Source organism: Seriola dumerili, unplaced genomic scaffold, assembly GCF_002260705.1.
Source record: "Seriola dumerili isolate Sdu_G_001 unplaced genomic scaffold, Sdu_1.0 BDQW01000068.1, whole genome shotgun sequence".
Classification (NCBI taxonomy): Eukaryota; Metazoa; Chordata; class Actinopteri; order Carangiformes; family Carangidae; genus Seriola; species Seriola dumerili.
Genome location: NW_019174323.1, coordinates 12,721,668 through 12,733,251, shown reverse-complemented (window position 1 = coordinate 12,733,251; position 11,584 = coordinate 12,721,668). Strand labels below are relative to the sequence as shown.

General features: G+C 38.7%; 1 protein-coding gene across 1 annotated transcript; it reads right to left on the bottom strand.

Annotated features, from left to right (window-relative positions):
- Positions 1-941: 941 nt before the first annotated feature.
- On the bottom strand, positions 942-6,173 carry LOC111220341 (glucagon receptor-like). Its single transcript, XM_022743399.1, has 13 exons — positions 6,114-6,173; positions 5,894-5,996; positions 5,601-5,711; positions 4,946-5,067; positions 4,021-4,127; positions 3,306-3,462; positions 2,976-3,135; positions 2,517-2,577; positions 2,320-2,389; positions 2,032-2,123; positions 1,661-1,799; positions 1,452-1,493; positions 942-1,013 (listed from the first exon to the last, which is right to left on the bottom strand). The coding sequence occupies exons 1-13, from the start codon at positions 6,171-6,173 to the stop codon at positions 942-944; spliced, it is 1,296 nt and encodes a 431-aa protein (XP_022599120.1).
- Between the last annotated feature and the right edge of the window lie 5,411 nt (positions 6,174-11,584).

Below are 11,584 nucleotides of genomic sequence, written 5' to 3'. Positions count from 1 at the left end.
ACATCAAGTGCTTACTGTCGTTGTTGTATCCTTCCCGCTTCAGCGTCCGCCGTTGCCAACGACAGCACGACGCTCTTGACGTCTACGCATTTCGTCCCCTGGAATTCTGGGTAATGAAGTTTACGGGGCAGAATCGAAATAGGAGAAACTTTCGCATTTTGGAATGTGAGAGAAAAAAATCTATAAATCACCGCCCAATGTATGTTACAAAGAAGACATTGCATATAGTTTTGCTGCTGATTAACTCTACAGATTTATAATCTATCTCAGACTTTCGGTTGAGACATCTGTTGATATATTGTTTTCTTTACTAGCCCCCGCTTTACCCATCTGTCATACCAAGTGGTAAAGTGATTACCCCATACACTATCTGACCCACTCTGTAGTACATAAGCACTGCTGCCATCACACATTAAAAGAGTTAATATAAACAAATATCCTTTTAATTTTTACAGATGTCTTAAATCCTAAATGATCACAATCACTTATTCACATATTAACAATTTTAAAGCTTACACAATAACAATTACTTATTCACAATTTTACATATTCACAATGAACCACATGTAATCTTAAAAAAAGTGCAGTGAATGCAACAATGTACCGATTCAGTCTGAATCTATATTTACAACATGTGGGAGCAACTCCACAGGGTCTTGAAGATGAATGAGGAAGGACATACGCATTGCCACAGACGACTGTCCAGTCTCATCCTGATCCCCACGCTGCAGGGTATTATCTCTGTTTACCACTGATGGACAGTGCAGCAAAGAAGCATCAGGTTGTGGGGAGGTTGGCTGAACTTGACGTCTGAAAATCAGTGAACTGTCAGGAGTGGGTGAACCGTCAGGCATGGCCCTCATCGTTGTGGCAGAGGATCTGTTGCGCTCCGGCACTGTGGCGATGGAAAAAGTGTCCACTCGAGAGTCAAGCACGGCTAGTCACTGTCCACAGCATATAATCTCCGCCTCCATCCTCCAGCTGCGTAACTTCCTCCTCAGCTCAGTCCTCACCTGCATCCAGAGTGGAGATGGGTCACAGTTTTTGTAAAGCCTTTTTCCGTCATTTTACAGTCTCATGCTTGAAAATTGAATGAAAACTGAAAAATCATTCACCGTGATATAGATCAGATCAGCAATAGAAAATTTAGATTCAGAAACTCAGATCCCTGGACAGAAATGAATGACTAAAGAATTTTTTTCTGTCTTTTTATTCTAATGTATCCTTAGATGATCTGATCATCTGCAAGTTCCCAACTGATGACCATCAATAGGTTTCATAGGAAAGTGAATATGGATCATTTAAGCCCAACTTTACACTTTTACAACCATGTAGATTCATATACTGCGCGTGGTCTCTCAGTCACTGTAACTGGTATATGTAGCTAATCAGTATCTTCTATTTTGGGTTAAAAAAAACATGACATGAGAATATGACATGAAACAACAAACCTCTTTATTAGCATAGCAGTAGAGCACAGCCACCAGAAAGCCCTGCAGAGAGGCCAGGTTTTATGAAAAGTCCTGTTTAGTTTCAGCAGCATGTACTAGATTTGCTATACGTGAAACACATTAGATATTGTCTCAACAGTTACGTTGTTTTACAGCGTCAGACATGTCAGTAACAGGAAGCAGTCATTCTCTGACTCAACTGAACCTACCTGAAATGAATTGAGAAAAAGGGTGAAGAAAACTTTAATGAAGCGCAGAACGCCTGTTGTCTGCTCGTCTGTAGCAAAGATGAATATGACCTCATGAATCCCAAACAGAGGAATGAGGGTCAGGGTTGCCTTTGCAAGCCTAACAGGACAAATCAAACAGCAGGCAATTTGACACAACATCATACATATTGTTATTCTTGTGTCAATTTTCATTTTTCGGCTTCCGTTTTTGTTCCTCCTCCTGCCAAAGTTCATCACTGCTTTTCTGTGACAGCCAGAGTCACGGCCTTGACTTAACAAAAATAGAGAGTAGAGTCGAATAAATTTGTCATCTAATTTATCATCATTAAAAATATGCTGAGACAACTTGCCGAAGTTTGTAATCTGGGTATCCACTCTGGTTGCTGGCTCGTAATTTGGAAAGAATGACCTTCAGGATCTTCATGAAAATCAGAAAGTTGATCTGTTGATCAGAAAATCCAAATATCAGTTTTTGTATCCTGTGCTGGAAAAAAAAGAATATACCATATATAATATATATTGTGCAGAAAATATATATATTATGACACATTTTGCAGAGGAGTCCTAATGCCAGATGATGACACATACAAGGGATGCAACTAAACACTGATTTGATTATTTGCACACGCCATCCTTACTAGTGAAGCAAACAGAATTGGGAAACGAATGATCCACCAGTAGTTCATGTTCTCATTGACAGCCCAACACCTGGAAAGAGAAGAAGATGTTAGTAACTCTCCATTGTCTGATGTGGATCAGCAGGGAAAAGGGGTGTACACATGAAATGATTATGCACATGGAGATACTACATACACACACATGCACATACACTTACTCTTTGTTTTCTTTCAACAGCTTCATTACTACCCAAGGAACCACAAATAAAAGTGGTGTTCCTAAGACAATGACAATAAGGATTGCAAGATTCAGTGCCGCGGGTACTGCCAGAAACAAGCTTCACAACTAAATAACAAACTATATAAATAACTGTGCAAATGTTTCCATGGCATCCATCTATAAAAGCACCACTGCTGTTACAGGAAATGCTTTGTTGTCAACCTGATTTAATTTGCAGTTATAAACAGGTGCACAAGAGAGGGGCAGAGGTACGGCAGTAAAGAGGTTTCGGCTGTTGCAACATCCCAGCTTTTTCAGTGTGAACTGTTTTGGTATCACTGTGGTGAAGTGCTCTTAGATTGTAGAGGATGGCACAGGGAGATCACCTGCAGCAACTCAAGGCAGCAAGCCCAAGAAAAACTCCTAAGGTGTTTGTTCATTTGGAGATGAAACTTACCCCAGCCCAGACAGATGTAAGGCAAGTGCTTGTTGTTGTCGATGAACACTGAGGCTATGAGCACAGAGTACAGATAAATTGCCTCTCCAAAGAACCAATAGTGATTGGCCAGGACACAGTATTGCATCATCACCTGTGCTATCCGGCAGCCAAAGGCAGCCTAGAAGAAATGGATGTGAAAAGCCACATATGTTTAAGTTTATGTCATGAAAGTATCTGAATGTGTTAGCGTCACGTGTGATATTTCCCCTAAGAATCTTTCTTGGTAACCTACAATAAGTAACAACGATAAACTATTAAGTGCAAAAACAAATTTAAAATAGGACCCACCTGGTGACTGAGCATTTCACTCACGTCGGTCTGTTTCATGATTTCTCGTCCCCAGTGGCGCTCTAGCATGGTGTCCTTAACGATGACAGATACAGCTCGCAGGATGAACGAGAGGAAAAGGTTCGCATGAATGAAGTTCCTGGTGCAATGTAGTTTCCTGTCAGGGCACATAAAAAAAACAAGTTAGTATTTTGTGTATCAGGGTATTTCTATATGATTTGGCTGCTTTTCTTATAATGTTTCATGAGCTGCTTTCATCTGAGCTGCAAAAGCACCTACAAACACAATTTGCACCTACTGTATTTTGTCTTTCATTTAAATTTTTTTTTTGCTTTAATCATGTCACTTTTCTGTTTCATCACTATGCATGCCTGTAGTAGTAAAATTAGTCCTAAACAACTGCAAAATTGACATTGAATCTGATTGATTCCACACTCTTCTGAACCTGCATTGGTGCTTGGTTGTTATGAATGCTGAGGATCATTACAGTTCCGGAGTCTGGTATTTGTCTTCAGAATTAAACTTGCAGCATGTTATCTAACCATCTGTTTTAGTTTGAAAGCATTTCTCTCTGCATCTGTCAAAGATGATGGAATGAGTCAGGCAGACTCATGAGTGATACTAATGATCATCTTTCCCAGCTGCCATGAGATACTGAATGTTTGTTGCATTAAAATGACAACAAAAATCACTGCACATATGTTAGACAGCTTACCTAAAGCTCAGGAGAATGATAAAAGCCGTTATGAGCGTGAAGAGGGACAAGGAATAGCCGACAGTGTACAACATCCTGAAGCTCACCATCAGTTGTTTGAACCACAACTGTAAAGACAAATCCACACCGGTCATTGTTTGGAAGTCAGATCCCATAAATGACTTCACTTCTATGACGTCTGCTCCTAACCTCTTGCGCAAAGCAGCTGCCTGCAGTAATGTCGCAGTCCATAAAACTAAAACAATGAGCTGAAAGACGCTAAATAACTGGGTAATAATTCACATCCATGTACTCATGTAATCTATTGTTAATATAAAAATAATTATTCATACCTGCTTTACAGACATTTCCTTTCAAATTGGCTTTTAGTTTTACGAGACATATATTTTATTGTTGAAATTATATATTCATTATGTATTTCATGTAAACTTGTAATTTATCCTTTTAGCATCTGTATTAATTCATCAAATATTAATGAAAATAACTAAAGGTGAGTCATGTTTGCTTGAATGCCAGTTAACAGTATGTGTCAACTCCCTATTCACCATATGTCTCCATCATATCACTAATGGTCAAGTTCAACTATTAATGACTCTAAGCTTTTTCTTTTTTACACCTGCAGTTTGGGGATTAAAGGTTAGTTCTGATAGTTGACTTGTGCATCTTTCAAAACTTGCAAATTAAAGTATTAACTGCACCTCTTTCACAGTTGAAAAACACTGTTTGGTAGCATTAAAAACTCATATAGGCTAAGTACATATCAGTTACTTCAGAGTTTGTTCTTTTCCATTAGATGTTTATGTGATGATCTGTGTCTGACAAGAAACGACCCCAGTTTCAGCAGTGCAGTGAACGCTACACAAAAGGAACAGTCACAGCTGCAACAAATAAACCCCCGAGCTGGATGACATTTTGGTTGCCGTACCTCTTGAGATGTCACCTCTTTTTCTTCCTCACACTGTGTCATATCCCTCCACACCTGCCCGCTGTTCTCGCCCTCCCAGAGGCCATCAGAGCCGCACCGCCGACGCACAACTCCGTGGGACACTGGAGGAGAAACAGTCACTTTTTCAGTCATTACCAGCTCATTCCCAATTAGGGTTACAGGGGCTTGAAGCCAATCACAGCATGCGGTGGGCAGAGACCAAGTAAATAGCCTGCACAGGTTATCATTACAGAACCTTGGGAAAAGAAACTGAAAGATACAGGCATGTTCAGACGCACTCAAAGAACACATACACACAGAAATACAAAATAATCCCGTTTCTTAAATGTTTCTATTATTTCAAATTTCATTTATATACTGAAGTGCTAATAGATGGATTTAATACCTTCTGACAAAGTGCGGCTAGCAGCTCGCTGTTTCCAGTCTTTAAGCTAAGCTAAGCCAACTGTCCCGGGCTGCATCGTTTTATTGGACAGGCACATATAAGAGAGGCATTAAAGTGTCAGTAGATGGACGGACCTTCCCTGACAGCTGCCAAAACCATACTCCAATAGAAAGAGTACAAATTGACATGAACAACATATTTATATTCCAGTTTGTTTGTTCTATCAAAGTCACTAAAAGTGTGATTTACCTTTGTCATACCAGGGCAGGTAGAAAGGACACGAGATGTTGACCATAGAGCCGGCGGGAGTATCTGGCCAGCAGGCGTATCTGTCAAAAGTCCTGTTACAGAACAGGCCCACTGGAAAGGAAGAATAAGAACCTGAAAAGATATCTGTTCCTCACAAAAAACAAAGCCACAGATGATCATTTTTGATGCAGTTTTAAATGGTATAATGTGACATTTTCCCAGTTTCTTTTCCTTTCCTTTTCCTTCTCTTGCCATATTTGACTCAATAGTACTTGAATGAAGTTTCTCCATACCTTGAGGGAGCGGCTGGTTTTCTATCATTTCGACACAGTCTTCTTTATACTGAACCCACTTCTGATAAGTCTCCTCTAAGATTTTTCCACTAGCCATATCAAACTGTAAGGACACACACAAAAATATACTTCAGAAGCATTTTATAAAATCTGTAGGAAGAAATTTCTGTAGTTGGGTTACCCTAAAAGTCATCAAATATATATTAATGTTGTATTTTACCTTTGGCAGTTTGAGAAATAACAGACAGATCAAAGCCATTATGTCTTGTGTCCTGTCCATCACTGCAGACTTGTTCGTCCTTATCAGAAAGACTGAGAGGAAAAAGGACAATGGAACAATTTCAACCGGTTAAAAAAATAGGTAATAAATGCTGGGTGCTGTTCAAAGGCGTTCTGGGGAGCTTATATTCAAATGTCAATTGATCTATTCCAAGAAAATCAAAATGGATGTGAGCCATTGGACCTATACAAAGGCATTGCAAATACCACTTCCTACACATTCATCATAGGGACAGACTTATTTCAAGAGAAAGTGGTTCCCTACTGAATTGACCATCAATCAAGTTCAGAGGATATGAATTACCATCCATTTTTCAACAACCTCTCAATTAGGTTTACCACAACCACTGAAACCAAGGCAAACTAAAATAACTGTTATAAGACATTTTCTAGACGTATGAGATCATTTTGAATTGAGTCACAGGATTACTGACATTCATGAAAGATCTTTGTGAGTGTGCAACTTAAAATGATTTTTGCTTGTTGAGTTAGACTTTATTTCCTGTTTTGCTCATTTCAGTGATCTGAAGTGCCCTGTGAATTAAACTGAACAAAGAAAATAAAAATGTCCCATATATTTCATATATTAAGTAACTCAATCATAATCATCAATTTGATTTAATGTTTTGTAGTAAGTAGCTCCTTCATTTCCTTTGTGCATTGCATTGTGGGACAGCAGTGTAGTAAACAGCAAGCTCAAAAATCCATCATTTTTTGTCATGCATGTAACTGATAACATGATAGCGAAAAGGAAGAAACTATGACTGTGCAGATGCTATTAATTTCAAAATTTTCATTTTTGGACAGATGGCCTCTCTTACTTCTCTGAAAAGTCTCTTCTCTACATCTACATGCACTGGAACCTTCATCACGTCATGTCTGACGAAGTTGCACGTGGAGAGGGATTATATCAGTTATTAGAAAAAGGCCATATCCATAAATCTAAATATACAAATCCAACAAAACCTTGCTGTTGCTCATTTGTGAAATCAAACAGTTCACTGATATAATGTCCTCCTGAAACAATACAAATGCTTGATATTAGCATGGTCTCTGATATTGTTAATGACTTGCTTTTCTAATTAAAGTTGAGGAGAAAAAGATTTTTTTTTGTTTGGTTACCAACCTTTTTGAATATATTTATTTTTGTCACTTTTCCAACATAACACACTACACACTCAAATGCTGCTTAAAATAAATTGTGACTTGTGATCTCACTTTTGTGACTTGTGATCTCACTGCAGTTTAAATTTCAAATACACTTAGAACAGAGATAAGGACATTAAAAATCTGAAATCCATATAAATTATATATATGATTGTAATCTCATTAAAGGCTGGATCTTGTTTTTGTTTCCAAAATAATAATCAAAATAATCTCTGACCATGAAACAGTGTAAAACACTTCAGGTTAGCACTGTGGCTTAGAGTGGCTCTGTGTCACACTGCACAGGTTATCCTGAGACATCTTATTAGGAAAGCGGGCTCAGAGGGCCCCATGTCGCCACCATCTGTAGGGGTCCCACTTCAGGCTCTGCCACTGTGCATCAACACACTGCCAAAACACTGATTTGATTCTTCTCTCCTGGCAGGTGAAGTTTGACAGTCACCGCCAGCGGCAGCTCAAGGAATGAGATCATATCAGGTTTATTTTCTTAACTCTCCAGGAACTGCCCCTTGTGGAGCTTTCCCCACTCTGATGAACATGATGGCAGGAAGCGTGATGCCACTTATTCTAAAAGTACTACTACTTATTACAAAGTAGTGTAGTAGAGTCACTATCGATATGTCATCAAATGGTAAATATCAATATGTCATTATCAAAAGCCAGTGGTGTTTCCAACCTCTTTTACACTCTTAGCGGGCATTTCACACCTAAAACTTCAAATGTAGGATATCCCAAATCTCAGTCCAGGACCTGCTACTGTCCACTCCACATCGGGTTTATCCTCAACTGTTCAGGGTTCTCCAAACAACCCACAATTAAAATCACAAGTGAACAACATCGATTGAATCTCTGTTGAGTAATCAGGGCTCAACAAGCAGCCAGACTCTGATTTTCAAGTGTGAGCCTATAAACCTGGGCTTTTTGAAACAGCAGCTAGAATGTGATTGACAGTTGTTGGTCTATTTGCCTTTAAACCTGCTGTGAGTCTGTGCAATGCAGAACACATACTCTATGTCCTCTCAGGCTTGTTACGGCTCCATGCTGGGCTAAGTGAAATAGTGCTGTAAAGAGCACAAGGCTCCTCAAATTGACTATTTATTTGTGTCTTTTACACCTGTTAGAGAAGGTATCAGTCTCTCTATTCTATTCTATTCTATTCTATTCTATTCTATTCTATTCTATTCTATTCTATTATATGCTTATAATGTTTACCATGGGCATACATTCAATAACAGACCAGTGTGTAAAGTATTATGCAGTTAATATAATGCCTGAACTGTGTCATTATAAATCAAAAATAAAACATGAGCAGATCCAGAACACCCTGGCAGCAGCATCTATAGCCATAAGCAGCTGGACAGGATATACAATATAAGCTGCTATAGCGAACTATCACTATCACCACTTCAGCAACAGTTGCATTACAGATACTATAGGCATTGCATTCATTGAATAATGTACAAAATATGCTCTAAGCGCGAGTTCGTTTTTTTTTTCTAATTAATTTCCTTAAATAAAGTTTTCAAAATTACCACAATCATCATTTTAGCAAAAAAAAAAAAAAAACAAGATTTTTTTTCACTGGCTAAAATGTGCTTTCACAGAAATATAATAAACAAATGTTGCTAATGAAGTTTATTTTTCTTACTTACAGAATGTTCCTTCACCCGTAATATAATGCGTTTGGGTAAAAACCCCCTTCAACCAGTTCTATTAGGCTGAAAACTACTGAATACCTAGAGAATACAAAGCGTGAGCCGTCACTTACAGATAAATGGTCCTTTGGAGAGGAGAGAGCTGCTGTCGGAGATGCTCCGTCCTGAGCGACGCTTTGTGACAGACTGACAGACTGACGTGCAGTTCAACTTGCACACAGCAGTTTGTCCGTCCGTGATGCTGTGCCCCAGCACAACGTGCCTGTGAACGCACCGGGCTCTCCGCTCTTATTCATCATTTCTTTCAACTCATTGTTACAGTGGCGTATTACAGCCCCCTCAAACTCTCAGCTGCGTGAAGTAGTGCGTTTTCACTCTGTTCTCACATCCATCGATTACATGCACATAAAAAAAAAAAGATTGATAAAGTGATGCAACAGCTTTTGTCCAGCCTCACCGACATCGATCATATGTTATTTCAGCATTTTACTCTGCATTCAAGCACAGGCGTGAAAAAGTGATTCTTGACACAAAACAAGGCAGCAGCACATTTACACATAGATTATGAATGTGATCATGCAACAATCAACCCCGCCTTTTTTTTAAATGGGGGTTTGCTCGATTCACATGATGTTAAATCAAGAAAACTTAAGTACTCGGGTTCATATGTAGAAATCACACAGAATCTATAATCAATATATACATACCTGCTCATCAGGTGATCAAGGCCCTCTTTTTTTTTAGATCACACAAAGCACGTGATGCTGTCAGGCACGTTCTCATTTTCAAGACTTGGAATCTGCTGTAGGAGATAAATCGAGATGACTCACTCTATGATCTTGTTATAACACACTTTATCTTACATACCTAGTGAAATACTGGCACACGTGTGAGCATCTCAAGACAGTCACGCAGCATGTTATCTCTGAGTAAGGTGACCTGTACGGTGTGTGTTAAACTGCTTATAAAGTCATCACTCAAGCAAAAAGCCCGAACATTCACCGGCTCCAGGTTGTGAAATGATTTGTTGCTTTTCCCTCTGTGTAGATTAAATATCGAGTTTTTGGATTGTAGATCGCAAACAATCAAATAGAAAGCGAAGTGAAGAAGTCACGACGGACAGTTTCAAGATTTTATGATATTTATAGACTAAACATGTAATCGAAAAAATCATCAACAGATTGACTGATGATTTGATGATCAATTTTAGTTAAATCATATGGTTAAATTATAGAGTATCCAGTTTTAGGTTGAAATTGAACCAAGATTAAAAGATTTTCTTTCCAAGATGAGAAGGTCGATATCACTCTCTACAAAACATGATATAACTTGAAGGCTTATTAGTGAGGTGGTGGTGGATTTGTTTTTTTCGACAGAGCAAGGCCAGCTGTTTCCCTCCGCTTCCAGTCTTTGTGCTAAGATAAGCTACAGAAGCTTCATATTTAATGGAGGGACACACACACACACACACACACACACACACACATATATATATATATATATATATATTTATATATATATAACAGCACAGCACTTCACTGATGCTGCCATTTCTGTTGCCCATTTCTGAATAGCCTACAAATAATTCAAATAAACAGGAATTCAAAAACACACACTTCTTTGTCATTGTTTTCTCAGTTTTGTGCTTTTGTTAATTCAAGATTTTGAGATCATGAAAGCATATCTGAAGAAGACCCAGCAGCTAAATAAAAAATTTAAAACATTATCCAAATCAACGAGGCCAGTGGTTTAGAAAGCCAGCAAAATGGAACAGAGGTAATGTTTGGCATCTCCAAAACAATACACCAACAGGTTAGTCTTGTACTAACTGCCTCTGCATGCCGAGCTTTGTCTACCCTCAGCACAGACAGCAAAATAAATCGTTCCCTATAGCAAAAGACATGCTTTTAGAAGGAATTAAGTCAGTGAATAGAAAATTAATTAAACCCCACAGGATTATAAAGCTGAGTCCTGGTGGTGCAGAGGTTGCATGGTATTTTTGTCTTATGCCATATCATAATGCTAAAGCTGTGCCATACATAGAACCCACATACAGTCTAAAATAATATCAAGTGTTAATGATCGTCTCCTTCAATTAGAGTCAGTGCAGTATGAGAACATGAAGAACACATGGCACTTGTTAATATTTCTGACATATCAAACTAATGTGGAAGAGTCCATTTCTAGGACAGGTGTCATCTTCTTGCTTCGTTAACTTTCCCTTCAAAGAAATGACGTAATTGCGAGGATCTCTGGAGATTAATGAGGCTGAAGATGGTCTGAGCACAACCTATCTGAGTGTCTTTTTGGTATTTGTTTCTCCAGTCTCGTTTTAATTTGATTCTTTCATCCTCCAGTGGTCTGGTTCTGTGATGCCATTCCTCGGCGCCCGACCTCATTTGAATTCATTTATTGTCTTTCTGAATTTGAAAACTGAAAAGGGGATGGGCTGTCCACTCTGCATATTAATAATGACTTAACAATGAACGTTTTTCATTGTTGATGTACAGGTGGAGGAGACATGAGATGAATGCTGGGGTTAACCTGGAGGCTAAGAGAGGGAAAAACCAATACTGGATGAATGAGAAGA